At 43.8% G+C, this 17,933-nt stretch overlaps 2 protein-coding genes and 1 long non-coding RNA gene across 5 annotated transcripts in view; 2 read left to right on the top strand and 1 right to left on the bottom strand.

The window, feature by feature from the left end:
• Positions 1-115: 115 nt before the first annotated feature.
• On the top strand, positions 116-1,765 carry LOC122128893. The gene is made up of 2 exons (XR_006151681.1): positions 116-516; positions 674-1,765. It is a non-coding gene; the product is annotated as an uncharacterized LOC122128893 (long non-coding RNA).
• On the bottom strand, positions 1,620-13,498 carry LOC105912562 (ADP-ribosylation factor 4). 3 transcript variants are annotated; one of them, XM_042703913.1, is made up of 8 exons: positions 13,269-13,498; positions 12,618-12,698; positions 12,305-12,414; positions 11,868-11,939; positions 9,960-10,085; positions 6,084-9,581; positions 2,469-2,663; positions 1,620-2,085 (listed from the first exon to the last, which is right to left on the bottom strand). In XM_042703913.1, the coding sequence occupies exons 1-6, from the start codon at positions 13,333-13,335 to the stop codon at positions 9,495-9,497; spliced, it is 543 nt and encodes a 180-aa protein (XP_042559847.1). In that variant the 5' UTR covers positions 13,336-13,498; the 3' UTR covers positions 1,620-2,085; positions 2,469-2,663; positions 6,084-9,494. The 3 variants fall into 3 exon arrangements, with proteins under 3 accessions (XP_042559847.1, XP_042559849.1, XP_012696994.1); XM_042703915.1 differs by lacking the exon at positions 2,469-2,663 and adding an exon at positions 5,803-5,869; XM_012841540.3 differs by lacking the exons at positions 1,620-2,085; positions 2,469-2,663 and adding exons at positions 5,023-5,417; positions 5,803-5,869.
• A 1,710-nt stretch (positions 13,499-15,208) lies between these two features.
• The window catches only part of si:dkey-30c15.2 (uncharacterized protein LOC558938 homolog), a 10,269-nt gene continuing 7,544 nt past the window's right edge, over positions 15,209-17,933 (top strand). The window contains exons 1-3 of the mRNA XM_031564667.2: positions 15,209-15,699; positions 15,917-15,960; positions 16,958-17,021. Coding sequence (XP_031420527.1) covers positions 15,667-15,699; positions 15,917-15,960; positions 16,958-17,021 — 141 coding nt within the window. The 5' untranslated portion in view covers positions 15,209-15,666. The remainder of the gene's footprint in view (positions 15,700-15,916; positions 15,961-16,957; positions 17,022-17,933) is intronic.

Here is a 17,933-nt window from a genome sequence, read left to right on the forward strand (position 1 = left end):
GGTGTGTGTGTGTGTGTGTGTGTGGGGGGGGGGTTGTGTGTGTGTGTGTGTCTCTGTGTGTGTGTGTGTGTGTGTGTGTGTGTGTGTGTGTGTGTGTGTGTGTGTGTGTGTGTGTGTGTGTGTGTGTGCTGGGAGCAGGCTGATTCAGAGGGGGATATGTATCTTTATCTATATTTAATTATTCACGAGGATGAGTGTTTCATGTGCGAAACAATGTTCAAATGAAGGGGAAGAAGTCGTGTGGTTGTTATGAGCGGCTGAACTGGTAGAGGCGTGAAAAGACCCGGGGGTTGGGGGTGTTGTCATGGTGAAGAATGGACACTCCCCCAGCTGGAGTTCCCCTGTGAGATGGGGGCCCTGGAGCTGTGCGTAAGGGAATGATCCTTCATTACAACACTCCTCCAGGATTGTTTAAGCACAACGCAACCTCACGCTGATGCAGTGAATGTGTGTCTGCGGAGGTCATCCAGATCACACACTATGACAAGGATACATGTCCAGCAATCTACTGATGAGGTATACCAACACATAGTTACAAATAAGAGAAATACTGTGATATAGACAATAGTATACTTCAGTACACCCCACAGAAACTGCAAGGAGGTATATTTCTGAATGTGTTGTGTTGTTCAGAGACTTCCCAGCCTCAACCCACTTAAATATCTTTTCTCAGTCATCCACTCCCTCTTGGTCTCCTGGCAGGCGGCTCAACAGGAAGGCGATAAGTTCATCTCTGTTCTGGAACATTCGGGTGGTATTGCTATGCTTATTGAAATGTACGATTAGTATCTCACTTTGTCATGTCGAAGCAGAGGCATCTCCACCTAGCCATACAAATATATACTATACGCTCCTAAATGTGTGAAGAGCTATATCACTTTATGTATTTAACATTAAAAATCAACTGATTGTAAGTTGCAGCACAGCTATATATTTACTGTCACTGTTATGGGTCATACTCTGCCATACATCTGTCTCTGTGTTGTGTGGTGTGTCCCGCCCCATCTAACTTAGTTTCATTTCTCAGTAAACCTCAACACAAGGCTACTCCCTATACAGGAAACGGAACAGATCCTATCACTCTCAGACTGTTCTAGAAGCTTGAGGAAACAGAACAGATCCTGCCACTCTCAGACTGTTCTAGAAGCTTCAGGAAACAGAACAGATCCTGCCACTCTCAGACTGTTCTAGAAGCCTCAGGGAACTTTATGCTGTGCAATTATTTTGATCCCTTAGTATTGTCATGCTATGTCACATACTTATGTCAAAGAGAAAGCGTGTTTTTCAGACACGTTGAACCTATATTTGTTTAATCTGATAAGTCCACTCTTTCAAGTGTAAACTGTTTTACTATTAATACACTTGCTGGTCTTTGTGGGTAGGAAAGTAAAGCATTTAAAGACTACAACATCCTAATCCTAATGAGTATTGAGCATATACAGTATATTCACTTCACTTATGTTTGACTTACATTACTGAAATCACGCAGGCTTTCTGCAGAGCCATAGAGCTAGTATGTTCAAGTTTGAAATGTCTTTACTTGCCATCAGAGTCTCTTCTTGGAGACAGAAACCTGCACGTGCAGTAAGTAGAAAGAAGTTCACAGACACACAAAAAGGTTTCCGTTACAGCTTTTGCCATTTTTATTAATTTTTTTTGTAAGGAAAACAAGCGTACAGCATTACTTATTAGAAACTGTCGGGGTGTGTTTCACGAATGGGTCCCCTCGACCCACCAACCAAGCAACAGACAACTAGAAGCCACCCTGTAGAGGGTAACTTTAACATTTTAAGCTTTTAAACTTTTTCGTGGTTTGTTTGTTTGTTTGTTTGTTTGCTTTGTTTGTTTGTTTGCTTTGTTTGTTGTGGTTGCTTCTTGCATGGGTTGCTTCTTTGGTCTGTTGCTTCGTCAGCAGTCGATGGGGACACCAGGCGCTGCTCACTAGAGACCTGTGCCTCCAGACCGGGGAACAACGGGGAACCTCGACGAGTCGGGATCCTCCGCTGACATCACCGGACTAAAGCACACAAGGTCCAAGTGACCCTACCCTTGGGAGCAGGGATTTTCCTCCACTTCTCCAAAAACCTGGGGAACAGAAGTACCTTTCAGTGACACAGCCAGCAGGAAGTGCGAGTGCATAGTCTACACCCCGTGAGGCACAGTGAGTCAGCTATCACTGTGTGAACTTTACAAACAAAACAATCTGTAATAGGCTTCTTCCACAAACATGATGGAGCATTATGATAGAGCAATGGACCCATTAATAGAATATAAATGACAGCATTAGGCATTCTCTAGTGCAGTGTTCCACTGAATACCACAGTTATGTTTAATTAAATAGCCTATATCACTGCAACACATATTATATAGTTGGCCGTTACAAGACAGCTCGTAGAAATCCGACATTGGTATGCTGAGCAGAAACTGGAAAAACTCTGTTGAGACAGTTTGCCATTGGCTATACTCACATAAAGAGTGCAAGCAGACAGAATGAGGCTCTATGGCATCTGTCAACGATGGATGGCTGTTCCCACCATTGTAGGTCAACGATAACCGACGATTGTCGATTGACGATCGTTGGTCATCGTTGATCGACAGGATGTTCACCCATTGGACCATCGTTGACCGACAGCATCTTCAACGCGAAGAACGTCTCTATGGCCCTGTGTGAGGAATACAACATAGGTGGGGTTTTCTCATCGACAAATAAGATACCTAGTGCATCTCAAGACATCGAAGATGAATGTCATTCATTCCCTCGAAAAGCATGAACTAAATTCAATTCAATTCAATTTTATTTATATAGCGCCACAATACAATTGTCTCTTGTCTCTAGGCGCTAAGACGTTTTCCCTTATTTTTATTATTATTCCTGTGACTTGCAGGCTGCAGGTTGAAGTTTTTCTTCGTTACGGTTTTTACATTTATTTGTAAAATGCTAAGGTAGGCTACTCACCCAAGATCCTTCGGGCAGACGAGTCTGCAGGATAGAAAGGACCTGACAACGGTGACAAGATCTTTTATACCTGAAGGCTCCTCCTCCGTGGGCATCTGTCCTGTGTTACTTTCGTTTCCTCAGAAAAGCTGTTAAAGATGTGTCAGCGAGGAAGGGAGGGGTGAGGGGCCTTAGTTATGGTAGCTAAATGTGATATTTATGATTGATAGTACCGCATCCTGTCTGCTTACTTTTAATTATCCTCCGTGCACAGAAATACAAGCCATATTTTAAATTAAGCAGGCAATAGACATCGACGTTATCGATTAATTTCTCAGTAGACCTACTAACAATGGAAGTAGCTTATTAAGAAACTCCGTATGATATCCTGCTGTTTATTTATCACATGCCATCACTTTTGATAATGATAATGCGCAGGGCTCTCAAGTTTTGAAGACAGCCAAGAGTGACATATCCCCCCCCCCTCCCGACCACGCCCCCATTCCGCCCGCCCCTCCCCTGCCGTATGCCCACAGACCAGCCCTGCCCCCCCTCCCCCCATATTATTATTAGTGTTTTGTTGTTGTTAATAATTGATCAGACTTGCAGAAAAGATTTGACACATGGCACTGACAATTCAACCAATTACTAATTATTAATTCAATTTGGGAGAGAGAGAGAGAATTATGACTTGTGTTGTTTATTGTAGGTGTTTGTTGCCTTTTTGAACTTATCATTTTTGGTGTTGGTTCCCATTATATATGCCATAGTCATAGAATTGGATGTATTAATTAGGAAAAATGGTATTCATGAACATTGTAGTCAACCTTATGCATTTAAATGTACCTTGACCTCTTGCACACTCATCTCTGCAGTCACTGGCAAGTAAAAGTTTTTGACTGCGCTGGTTGACTTCAGTGCCTGCTGTTTGGCCTGATGCCCCTTACTGCCTATGTGCCTTGTCACATCCCGCACACCTGGATGGGCACAGGAGTTCTCTTGGCGGCAGATAGAGCACCAGTAATATGAGCTGGTGCTTCCTACAGTAATAAATGGCCATTTAGAGGTCCATTCACTATTAAAAGAGGTATTGTAGGTGGCTGCTCCTGGGACTATTCTCCCTTTTGTTCTAGCCATCTCCTCCACTGTTTCTTCCACCAACTCTTCCACCGTCTCCTCCTCCTCCACCTGTACTGTCTCTTCTTCTTCCACCTGTACTGTCTCTTCCTCTTCCACCATCTCCTCCTCTAATGTGTTTACGTTCTCTGTATTGGCATGCTTATTGAAATGTACGATTAGTATCTCACTTTGTCATGTCGAAGCAGAGGCATCTCCACCTAGCCATACAAATATATACTATACGCTCCTAAATATGTGAAGAGCTATATCACTTTATGTATTTAACATTAAAAATCAACTGATTGTAAGTTGCAGCACAGCTATATATTTACTGTCACTGTTATGGGTCATACTCTGCCATACATCTGTCTCTGTGTTGTGTGTCCCGCCCCATCTAACTTAGTTTCATTTCTCAGTAAACCTCAACACAAGGCTACTCCCTATACAGGAAACGGAACAGATCCTGCCACTCTCACACTGTTCTAGAAGCCTCAGGAAACAGAACAGATCCTACCATTCTCAGACTGTTCTAGAAGCCTCAAGGAACTTTATGCTGCGCAATTATTTTGTCCCTCAGTATTGTAATGCTATATCACATACTTATGTCAAAGAGAAAGCGTGTTTTTTAGACACTTTGAACCTGTATTTGTTTCATCTGATAGGTCCACTCTTTCAAGCCTTTAAACTGTTAATAATGCTATTAATACACTTGTTGGTCATTGTGGGTAGGACAGTAAAGCATTTAAAGACTACAACATCCTAATCCTAATGAGTAATGAGCATATACAGTATATTCACTTCACTTATATTTGACATGACTTACATTACTGAAATCACGCAGGCTTTCTGCAGAGCCATAGAGCTAGTATGTTGCAGTTTGAAGTGTTTTTACTTGCCATAAGAGTGTCTTCTGGGAGACAGAAACCTAGTGTGTGCAGTAGAAAGGAGTTCACAGACACACAAAAGGGTTTCCGTTACAGCTTTTGCTATTTTTATTCATTTTTTTTTGTAAGGAAATCAAGCGTACAGCATATCAGAAACTGTCGGGGTGTGTTTTACGAATGGCTACCCTCGACCCACCAACCAAGACAACAGACAACCAGAAGCCACCGGGAAAAGGGGAAGAGAGAGAAGTTTTTGGTGGCTTTGTTTGTTTTGGTTGCTTCTTGCGTCTGTTGCTTCGTTGGCTGTCGATGGCGACAACCAGGCGCTGCTCACTAGAGACCTGTGCCTCCAGACCGGGGGCCGACGGGGAACCTCGACGAGTCGGGATCCTCCGCTGACATCACCGGACTAAAGCACACAAGGTCCAAGTGACCTTACCCTTGGGAGTAGAAGGCTTTTTCTCCCCTCCTTCAAAGTCCTGAGGAACAGAAATACCCTTCAGTGACGCAGCCAGCAGGAAGTGTGAGTGCATAGTATACACACCGTGAGGCACAGTGAGTCAGCTATCACGGTGTGAACTTAACAAACAAAACAATCTGTAATAGGCTACTTCCACAAACATGATGGAGCAATATGATAGAGCAATGGACCCATTAATAGAATATAAATGACAGCATTAGGCATTCTCTAGTCCAGTGTTCCACTGAATATCACAGTTATGTTTAATTAAATAGTCTATATCACTGCAACACATATTATATAGTTGGCCGTTACAAGACAGCTCGTAAAAATCCGACATTGGTATGGAACTGGCACAAACTGGAAAAACTCTGTTGAGACAGTTTGCCATTGGCTATACTCACATAAAGAGTGCAAGCAGAAAGAATGAGGCTCTATGGCATCTTCAACGCGAAGAACGTCTCCATGGCCCTGTGTGAGGAACACAAATTAGGTGTGGTTTTCTCATCGACAAATAAGATACCTAGTGCATCTCAAGACATCGAAAATAATGCCATTCATTCCCTCGAAAAGCATGATGACGTTTTCCCTTATTTTTATTATCATTCCTGTGACTTGCAGGCTGAAGTTTTTCTTCGTTACGGTTTTTACATGTATTTGTAAAATGCTAAGGTAAGCTATTCACCCAAGATCCTTCGGGCAGACGAGTCTGCAGGATAGAAAGGACCTGACAACGGTGACAAGATCTTTTTATGCCTGAAGGCTCCTCCTCCGTGGGCATCAGACCTGCTGCTCAGTGGCCTTGTGTTACTTTCGTTTCCTCAGAAAAGCTGTATTCGATGTGTCAGCGAGGAAGGGAGGGGTGATGGGGTTAGTTATGGTAGCTAAATATGATATTACTGCATCCTGTCTGCTTACTTTTAAATATTCTCCGTGCACAAAAATACAAGCCATATTTTAAATGAATCAGGCAATAGACATGTCTAGGTTGAACTACGACGTTATCGATGAATTTCTCAGTAGACCTACTAACAATGGAAGTAGCTTATTAACAAACTCCGTATGATATCCTGCTGTTTATTTATCACATGCCATCACTTTTGATAATGGTCCAAGGAAAACTCAAAGTGCGTGTGTTGCCCCCCCATGCTGCCCAACAATCAAACGGACCCATCATAGATGGAAGTGTTCCCCCTAGTGGACATACTGTGTCAATTCTTATTACCAAGAAGTAGGCCCTACTTCTCCTATAGTTTACATTAATGTCGTCCTGCTCCTGTTCCGACATGGTACTGAAACAAGCTTGCCTATTTAAGCAAGCCGACATGATGGCAGATTTAGTTTCAAAGCAAGTAGATATTATGTAAAATACTTAAGTTTTAAAGCGATCCCGAAAGGTAGAAGCCCATGGTGGTTCATGAAAGGCAGGAGCCCATGCTGGTTCATGAAAGGCAGGAGCCCATGGTGGTTCATGAAAGGCAGGAGCCCATGCTGGTTCATGAAAGGTAGGGGCCCGAGTCCTAATGGGCAATCAGTCTTATCTGCCTAAACAATAACATAAGTATGTCCATAGTATCGGTCTTATCTGCCTATACAATAACATAAGTATGTCCATAGTATCAGTCTTATCTGCCTATACAATAACATAAGTGTGTCCGTAGTATCAGTCTTATCTGCCTATACAATAACATAAGTATGTCCATAGTATCAGTTTTATCTGCCTATACAATAACATAAGTATGTCCATAGTATCAGTCTTATCTGCCTATACAATAACATAAGTATGTCCATAGTATCAGTCTTATCTGCCTATACAATAACATAAGTATGTCCGTAGTATCAGAACTGTTTGATGTTTTTATTACAAGCACTTTGGTAAGCATTTGTTTCTTTAAATACGGTCTAGAAGTTTGCCTGGCCCTCTAGCTGTGCTGTTGATTTCTGACAAGAATACAAAAACATTGTAAAAGTGGAACCCCTAACACACAAACGCTTTTCTGACTGCCTGTTATAAAAGTTCGTTTTTTATCTCTTTAAATAATGTATTAAACATTAGGTCCTTTAACTAAACGGTTATGGGGATTATGAAATCAATGTGATGGCTTTAGTTCTAGTGGAACACAAATCTCTGATACTCTGCGGTCTTAGGTAAATACCGCACCTGAAGGCGCCAGGTAAATGACTGAATGGCACTCAGGAAAAAGTCCCTTAATAAGAGCAGGGCAAATATAGGACCTCGCCCAGAGGTGTGGCCCCAGAGTCAGGTAGAGTTCAGACACTAATCATGTCTTAGAACATAAACAGGTGCATTTCCTGGTTGATTTTAAGCAGCAGATCCAGCCTTTCCAGCCATATTTTAAGAAGCCTACGTCAGGGCCCACGAGATCCTGGCTTAATACCCATTCGCTAAACCCACGTTTACATTCATTTAATCAAAATCACGCTTTCTGATCCTGCTGTTGGCTGTTCTGTCAAGCACCGCAAATACCACTTAATAAGCCACAGCCTTTCACCTAATAGCTTCTAACACACACACACACACACACACCCCCAAACACACACTGAGTTCAGTCCCAAACTCTAAATTCTGCTGCAGAGGCAAATGTCCAGCTCCAGTTAATGATAAAGACGCCCACTTCTCTCACAAGCGTTCAGCGTAAGGAAAATAACAGCAGACATCTCGAGCAGTGGCTACACATCTTTTACTGAGAAACGTAGAAGTGACAGGGAGGAAAACCGATAAAACCACAATTAAAATGATACCATGAGAAGCCAGGCACTTGAGCTGTTTATAGTCTTAACCTGCTTAAGAAACAAGAAGCCCGTGGAGACAGACAGGGTCCAGACGGGGCCCGTGGAGACAGACAGGGTCTGGGGGGACAGAGGGGGTCCGGGGGGGACAGACAGGGTCCGGGAGACAGACGAGGTCCAGGGGTACAGACGAGGCGTGTTGTATTATTGCGTTGCCTTGCCCTTTGAAACGCCACAGCGCCTCTCCTACACTTTGCTACACTCTGCTGCCCCCTGCTGGACGCGGAGGGCTAGGGCTGGATGTTGGTGCGTAGTGAGAGCGTCTCGGGCGGCTGTTCAGTCCTATAGCCTCAGAGTCACCTCGGGGGGGGGGGGGGGGGGGGGGGGTGTCCAGGTCTTTAATGAGTTCAGTCATAACACAGTCAAGCACACAGCAGCAGGAAATACGCAAACACGCAAAGATGAACAGGACTGGACACGTACAGGTCTGGACAGGTTCTAACCAGGCCCACATATGATGACAGCAGAGGAGGCAGGAGGCTACTGCTGAAGGCCCCTCACCTGTCTGGGGTGTCAGAGCACAGCCACACATATTTAAGGGGGGGGCGCTCATGCTAGGGAGAGGCAGCATTCCAATATTCTCAAACAGAGTCCTGGCCCATGCTCAAGAGCGCTGATATCAGAACAGTGACACAGCACTATGACTGATATCAGAACAGTGACACAGCACTATGACGGATATCAGAACAGTGACACAGCACTATGACTGATTTCAGAACAGTGACACAGCACTATGACTGATATCAGAACAGTGACACAGCATTATGACTGATTTCAGAACAGTGACACAGCATTATTTACTTTGGCCCACTCTGGTGGAATGTAGATCAGCATACTGAGCAGAAAGACTAAGTGCACTGGATGGGAATATTGGGCCCCCATCAAGGTAAACCTCTCTTTGTGAAGACTTCATTAGCCACAATGCTCCACTCTGACAACTTCAAAGCAATGACATAAAAGCCCCGCATAATTTTTTTAAAGCGCTATTTTTACAGTCATAGAAAATGAGGCGGTTTTAAAAAGGAGGACAGTTAACAGGAGACACAGGAAGTAAAAAAAGAAAAAGAAAAAAAAGAATAAAAGAAAAGAAAAACAGGTGCAGATCTCGTTCGTGATGACGCCGTCGTCCGATCACACTCCTTCAGATGCAGGGAGAGAGAGGCCACAACAAGTCCCTTGATTGGAAGTCTCTCTCCTCCCTCTCTCTCTCTCTCTCTCTCTCTCTCTCTCTCGCTCGCTCGCTCCTCTCCACTCTTCCTCTCCTCTCCTCCTCTGGGCTGTGGCTCTAGTGTTTTGAGAGCTCGTTGGAGAGCCAGTCCAGGCCCTCGTAGAGTCCCGTGCCCTGAGTGGCACAGGTGGCCTGAACATACCACTGCAAGAGAGAGGAGAGGAGAGGAGAGGAGTTACACACATCATCTCACCTGTACAGGTGCACAACAATCCATACCATTATTATAGCCCCTATGATTATTTTATTAGGCTCCATTATTATTAGTAGTAGTAGTAGTATTATTATTCTGCACTACTCTGCGTCCCTGTCCATGTGTAATGTGAGTGTGTGTGTGTGTGTGTATATGTTTGCCTGTCCATATGTAGTGTGAGTGTGTGTGTGTGTGTGTGTGTGTGTGTGTGTGTGTGTGTGTGTGTGTGTGTAAGTATGCCTGTCCCTATGTAATGTGAGTGTGAGTATATGTATGCCTGTCCATATGTAGTGTGAGTGTGTGTCTGTCCATATGTAATGTGAGCGTACCGTTCGGCTGCGTAGGCTTTGCAGGCCCAGCTTGTCTGTGAGCTCGCTGACGGCCATGGCATTGGGCAGGTCCTGTTTGTTGGCGAACACCAGCAGCACAGCGTCCCTCAGTTCATCCTCCTGCAGCTGCACACACACACACACACCACAGATTTCAGCAACACATCTTACCAGACCTCTATAATCACACACACATCATTCTCCCGCAGCTACACACACACACACACACACACACACACACACACACACCACAGATTTCAGCAACACATCTTACCAGACCTCTATAATCACACACACACACACACACACACACACATCATTCTCCCGCAGCTACACACACACACCACAGATTTCAGCATTCAACATCTATACCCAGTAGACACTTGAGCAAAGCATCCATTACAACACACAACTCTAACATCAAGTTTACAGCAGTAACACCACTGTCCTACAGATGTATTGTGTACTCCTGTGTTCATTTTACGATGCCAGTCATCTATGAGCCTAGCAATAACCTAACCCAGCTGCTTCATGTGCTCAGCACACATAGCCGTTTGTTTGTAGTGGCCAATCAAACACAGTCAAACCTAATGACACTGCAGTGGCTATGACTTAGGCCCTCTGTTAGAGCGTAACACCAAGCAGACATGACACTTCTGAATAGGATAGGAAGTCATGCATTTAAGATGGACGTCTGACATAACGCACTGACACAAAGGCAATGACACTCGACTGGGGGTCATCAAAGAACCGCTGCATTGTAACACTTAGACTAATGTTACACACAACTTTCATTCATTCACTTTTCAACTCAAACTATCTATCAACTGGTGATTAAGCACTTGGAATCAGTTCTTAGTTGTTTGGACAATTAATAAATTAACGTAGTTTCAAGGAAAAGTGTTTTTCCCCCCCCCCGGGGCCAATAAAGATGCGGATCTGCTGGTCCAGTACTGCACAGGTACTCAGGCCAATAAAGATGCAGATCTGCTGGTCCAGTACTGCACAGATACTCAGGCCAATAAAGATGCAGATCTGCTGGTCCAGTACTGCACAGATACTCAGGCCAATAAAGATGCGGATCTGCTGGTCCAGTACTGCACAGGTACTGCTCCCATTGACTCAAATGATGTCAATTAGCCCATCCGAAGCTTCTAAAGTCATGACATCATTTTCTGGAATGTTCTAAGCTGTTAACCTGGGTTAAAGGCACAGTCAACTTGGTGTATGCAGCTAAACTTCTGACCCAAAGGAATGGAGATATAGTGAATTATAGGTGAAATAATCTTTCTGCAAACAACTGTTGGATAAATTGCTTGTTGTGCACACAGTAGGTGTCCTAACTGACTTGCCAAAACTATAGTCATCATGAAATCTGTGGATAGGTTACAAAATGGGTTTAATGACTTCAACCTAAGTGTTTAGTAAACGCCCGACTTCAACTGTATTTAAGATGGAAAAATTCCTGACAAGAAACTATATAACTTCCTACGTAAGGAAGCTCTAACTGGAACCTCCTCCTTATAGGAGGGCCTCTGTTCTGTAACATCTGGAACCTCCTCATCTGACAGCCTCATTTCTGTAACATCTGGAACCTCCTCCCTATCTGACAACCTCTGCTCTGTAACATCTGGAACCTCCTCCCTATCTGACAAACCTCTGCTCTGTAACATCTGGAACCTCCTCCCTATCTGACAGCTTCTGTAACATCTGGAACCTCCTCCTTATCTGACAGCCTCATTTCTGTAACATCTGGAACCTCCTCCCTATCTGACAACCTCTGCTCTGTAACATCTGGAACCTCCTCCCTATCTGACAGCTTCTGTAACATCTGGAACCACCTCCTTATCTGACAACCTCTGTTCTGTAACATCTGTAACCTCCTCCCTATCTCTGTTCCATCCTTACCATTTTGGCGAGCTCCTCCGCAGACTCTGCAACTCTCTCTCTGTCATTGCTGTCCACCACAAAGATGAGACCCTAAGGGATCAGAGTACACTTGGTCAGACACACACACACACACACACACACACACACACACACACACACACACACACACACCTCTACAACTGCAGTCTATAAGCAAAATGGTACATACAATAAAACACCCATGTCATGTTCCACAGTTGGCTTACTAATTTGTTGGCTACTAGTTACTATTATCATCATCATCATCATCATGATCTGACATTTTACAGGTTGATAAGGGGCACTTCTTAAATGTATTTGTATGTTCAACGACTTCCATAACATTTGATCGTTCTCAGATTAATTTATCAGATTTTTCAAACATGAGTGTGTTTTCTGGATCACTAGTCTGAGTGCTGTTGATAAAGGGCAGGTACCTGTGTGTTCTGGAAGTAGTGTCTCCATAGAGGTCTAATCTTGTCCTGGCCGCCGACATCCCACACGGTGAAGCAGATGTTTTTGTATTCGACAGTTTCTACGTTAAAGCCTGTTAGCAGAAAGGGACGGTCATTACGTACTTCAGCAGTCACAAGACATGCAAGGTCCCAATTACGTGCCACCTTAGGGTGGGTGACAACTCAGAATAAGTCTGTCAAGTGCAACAAAGCACGAGTTATTATGAACAACCTATATGGACGAAGTGTTGAGACTCACTTAAGTCACATTTAAAGTGCGAGATGCAAGACTTACCAATAGTAGGGATAGTGGTGACAATCTCTCCGAGTTTCAACTTGTACAAAATGGTAGTTTTACCAGCGGCGTCCAAACCCACTGCCGACACAGAGGTGATTTCAACAAATTAATCAAATGATCAAACAACCGATACGACTGTTGAAAACAGGTTGGACTTTCATCTAAGTGGCAGAAGGGCTAGCTAACCTGTTAGCTATTCCTAGATAGAGATAACAGTTAACAGATACACCACTGAGACTTACACGATAGCCCTGGCTGTGTGTATGATCAATACTACCTTTGAATATGTTGGTAAGGTATGGTTCACATCCCTCACAGTTTTAAGCCATTTTAGCGGATGGCTACAGTTAGCTTTCAATAGATAGCTGCTAAATTGGGCATTGCTATGATAGCTAACTTAGCAAAAGAACAGCTCATCAAACATGAAAGCACTCAATGATATTGTCCTTGCTGGTCACTCAATTCGCTAAATCATGTGATCCTTTTGCAAAAGTAGAGAGACAACATTACGCATTACATTACAACCATATTAAAATTGGCCTCTCATTTAATAACTTCAACTCCAGCACCCGGCATTTCCTTCTTCTAGGAGTGGCTAGCTAGCGCAGATTAGCTTGTTAGCATGGGCATCCAGCTGATTAGACTCACCCATGAGTATCCTCATCTGTTTCTTGCCGAAGAGTCTTCCAAAAAGAGAAGAAATTGTGAGCCCCATTTTTGGAAGACTTGTTTTCACTTGTTTGTGTCAAAAGTTTTGTCCAAATCTGAGTTTGTTTCAGTTAAAGAATCGTAGTCTTTCAGAGTTCTTTTGATATGCGCTTGCGTGCTGCCACGTCCTGTCGGCCACCGCGGAAGATATGGCGTCATTTCCTACTTAAGGACCAGTATGTCCCACGGATGCCCCCTGCAGATATATTGTGTTATCTACGTGTTCGCAGGAAAAGATTCCTGTGTTCCTTAAAATTGACGTCAACGTAGCAAGTAGTTATTGGGCCACATTCTTCCCTTACATCTTTGAGTGGAAATTACTTATTATACAGACCAGCCTTCTTGAAAACATTATTTTATAACAAAGCAGCATTCTCTTAGACATAATTGGACTGTTGGGACATGCAGGTCTAATCTAGATTTTAAAGGGTGGTTGCTTTTAGAACGATTTCATAGTCACCCATACACACCACAAAGACAGACAGACAGACAGACAGACAGAGGTCACCTCACTGACAGGTACTTAAGGGGCTTCACAAACCTCACCTCATTAATACGCCACGTCAATGGGGCCTGATAACAGCGCACAGAACATAAGACAGGAGAGAATCCACCAGTTCACAGGTTCAAACTGACTGACAAAGTTTGCATTTTCACCAGCAGGTGGCGCTCAAAATGAGCAATCTGGCAGACTAGAGGTCCGAAACAGAGACTTAGAAGAATCACAAAGCTGTAGGCTACTATTTTATCAGTCACTTAGGTCCTAGATATCCACCCAGAATGTGAGAAACAATCCACCTGTCTTTTCACCTCCCCACTTAATCAGCTGTTGCTGCAATGAATGAATGACTTGGGTTACAGCCACTGCCACTAAGATGTGATCACAGCAGTGTGACTACCACAGGCCAGCATTTCATCTAGTTAAGAATCAGTTAACATTACACGAAATACAAATGTTTGTAAAAATGTGTATTTGATAACTGATTTGCTCCTAATAATTTAGGCAAATTATGATAAAGTAAAAGAACCAAGACTTGTGGGCCAACACAGCACCGTGCAGCTGTAGCTGGCCCTGTACTTGACATCACAATGGAACGGACCTGCATTCATCTCCTCTTGTCTCAACATACTGGGGCTAAGGATATTTTGCATCTGTCTCTTAACCTTGGCCATTAGGGTGAACTGAGTGGAGGATTTTATCTTAAATGAACTATCGAGCATTATGAATTATGGGATGGATTTGTTCTCAAGTGTAATATTATGGGATAAACTCAGTGGATTGACATGAATTAATCAGATCTGCTTAATTAACCCTGGTTAATTGTGGTCAAATTTACTCCTCAGGGTTAGGAGGAGTTAATTAATAAACGAATACATTAATTGATCAATCCACATGGGTTAATTCCCTAATTTAATAATAAGTGTTTATCTATAAACAACATACAAGGACTTCCTCTAAAGTGCCTTGACCAGTGACATTACCCCATTAACAATGAACAACTGAAGCAGGTCATGGCAGGCAATACTGACAGGCCAGGCCAATATTGTGTGTGTGTGTGTGTGTGTGTGTGTGTGTGTGTGTGTGTGTGTGTGTGTGTGTGTGTGTGTGTGTGTTGCATGGCACCCTTGGGCAGACGGCATGTGAGGGAGTTTGTGGCTGTTCTTACATGTGGCCACTTGTCCATCTCCGTGCCCTCCTACATGATCAAGGTGTTCCTGTACATGACTGTGGAGCCCCACATTACCCCGGTGATTTAAGGTGTTATTTAAGGTGTTAACCCTGTGGATCGCTCTTCCTTTTCTTTTACTGAGTGAGGATATCCGTGACATGCTTTAGACTTCAGGTTTTGGATTCCTTAAATAATGTGCCTTTGTATCCACAGAACACAGCCCATGTAAAGCGCCTTGAGACAATTTTATTGTTGTGGCGCTATATAAATAAAATTGAATTGAATTGAATGTTGCCCATCCCCTTTCCTCTCCGCGGCAGTGATACATCATTGGGGAAATCCTGTGGCCTCAGTCAAATTTCCGCCTGACTCCCTCAGGGTACAGATACAGACGTTCTAATACACCTGCAAGGTGCGGCTCAAGCCACCGGTCTCTGCCTCTCTGCGTTGGTAGTCGACATGTGATCCACTTGAGGTCCAAGGTCCAGGTGGCGAGTGGGGCGGGCTGCGCGTTAATGAAACACCAACGGCGCGGAACCGCGCAGACGACGCGTTAATGAAACACCAACGGCGCTGAACCGCGCAGACGATGCTCTGATCGGTTCAGTAACTACAGTACGGGAGAGCGCTACGGTAGACGTCTGCAGCAGTTTGGTTAAACTCCGACAATGAATACCACAGGACAACTACAAGGGTGGCAGGTAAGGCGGACAATATTAACCAGCCCTTGCACTGCCGCCTGGAAACACAATAGTGTTTTGTTTATTTTCTTTTGGAAATATTGTGCTAAATGTGTAAAATATATGAATTGATGCGGAAAAACGTCGCAAAAGATTTCATATAAATGAATTTGCTCTTTACTAAATTAATCACAACACTGTTATGAGTTTCTCACATTGTTATGTTTCCCCTCCATAGATTGACACTCTGTCGCGACTATACCTGCCGGCTCTGAGTTTCAGGTGAGTTTCAATCTTCTATTTAGTCTTTGCCCATATGGATTATTCTTTCATTGCGTATTTTAAATGGTCATGAGACTTCCGAGAAAACTTTAGGTGTTTCTTCAGTGAATCAGAGCATTGTTGCAAGTATTTTTGCAAGCGTAAATAAAGGAGACCAATGCTCTTAAGCGTAAATAAAGGAGACCAAGGCTCTTAAGCGTAAATAAAGGAGACCAAGGCTCTTAAGCGTAAATAAAGGAGACCAAATGAAGCTCGACGCCTCTGGCGCTATCTGTGCTCCCATCAAAACTAGTCCAACAAGCGGAGCAACTTGTGTTTGTGTTTTGTTTTCAAAGTCAACAGCATGTTTCATAAATCAGAGGCACATGGCACTGGTCTGTGGCCATAACGTTGTTATAACATCGCGAAAGAGAACTGAACTATTAAGGGGAATTCTGCATGTTTTTGCACATATTTATCATTATGTCATGATTCCCCATACGAGAAGTACAGTGCACATTGCTCCAGTCAGTCTCTGGTGCACCGGGGCCCCACCCTACATCGAGATGGTTTATGCCCATGCCAGAACCCGTTCATTTATTGCCGCATACCTATCCAAGCCTGACCCGGTTCACTCCGAATGACAGTGAGGGAAACGTGGTGTCTTTCATATAGGCGTCATCGCTATCCTTTTCAGCACCACACCTATGGATAGCGCCTCGCCCACTACTCCAAATCAAAGATGGCGACCCTAAGGGTCTTCTAAGGGTTTTGTTCCTTATCTGGATAGAAAATACTATGGCAGAAGAAATGCCTGAAACACCTCATAGATGTAATCCATTGCTTTTTATCCTCAGTATCTTTGAACATAAGTTTGGAATGCATCTGTGTTTGGAGTAGATATCGCCAACTGTGACTCGTCACACGGAATGGTGCTTAAGAAATGTACCCAGAGCACTCCGATAAGCCACTCCAATGGCCTGAGCGAGTCTCATGTCATTCCTCTGCCTTCTTACAGTTTGGTGGGAAGCTTTTCTGTTGTGCTTGCGTCCATCTTAAAGAGACATGGCCTCAAAGATCAGGTGGGTGGAAACATTTATGTGTGTGAGCGTGTGTGTGTGTGTGTCAGTGTGTCTGTGTGTGTGTGTGTGTGTGTGTGTATGTGTGTGCTATGGAATGTGTCTGTGTATATGCTCACGTTTGAGTGTAAGAGGTGCCTTATCTATGAGGGAGTATATTATCTTCTAAAGGTACACATCCCTTAACGCCTTAACCTTAACGTAAACAGTGGTGCCACTGTGTAAATGCCCAGTCCCACTGAGCGCTGACCACAGTGTAAAGTGATTAATGAGTTCAACAAACAGCAGGGTAGGGTCTGACGATCTGCAGCGTTGAGTCATGTGCGAGGGAAAGGGCTTCTGGGAGCACAGTCTCTCTCTCTTGCCCACCTTCTGATAGGTGATATGCAGACACTTTGTCAAATCACAGGTCGGGTTACTATCTGTGTTGTTCAGGTTACCATGGCTACCACCGGCTGGACACAACTGGCAGACTCGGTTCCTAAATAGTCATGCTGCAAGTCACTGTGTCAAATAAACGTCTCCTGAATCTTGGGAGTTTTAGTCAGCCATGTTTGTCAGTTCAGCCGTGGTTGTCAGGCTTGATCACTTCTCACCTTCTCACGTGTAGGAATTTTGACCAGCTATAATCAGCTGTGGGAGCAGGGTTTCAAGGCAGCTATAATCAGCTGTGGGAGCAGGGTTTCAAGGCAGTCCAGGCACTGGCAGATACACAGCATGTCTCCCAGGGCTCTATGCATGATAAAGACCGCTATAGAAAGAAAATAATTAACATAAGTTTTCATGAAGAGATTTTGCAAAGAGTACCACAACTTCTGATCTTAATCTTCTTAACCTGAGTAGACTGTCTACTCATACAAGGACAGGTAGCCTATAATCTCTTGACAAAAACAGATTCTTGCAAAAGTACAATAA

The sequence above is a fragment of the Clupea harengus genome, chromosome 3 (assembly GCF_900700415.2).
Source record: "Clupea harengus chromosome 3, Ch_v2.0.2, whole genome shotgun sequence".
NCBI classification, from domain to species: Eukaryota; Metazoa; Chordata; class Actinopteri; order Clupeiformes; family Clupeidae; genus Clupea; species Clupea harengus.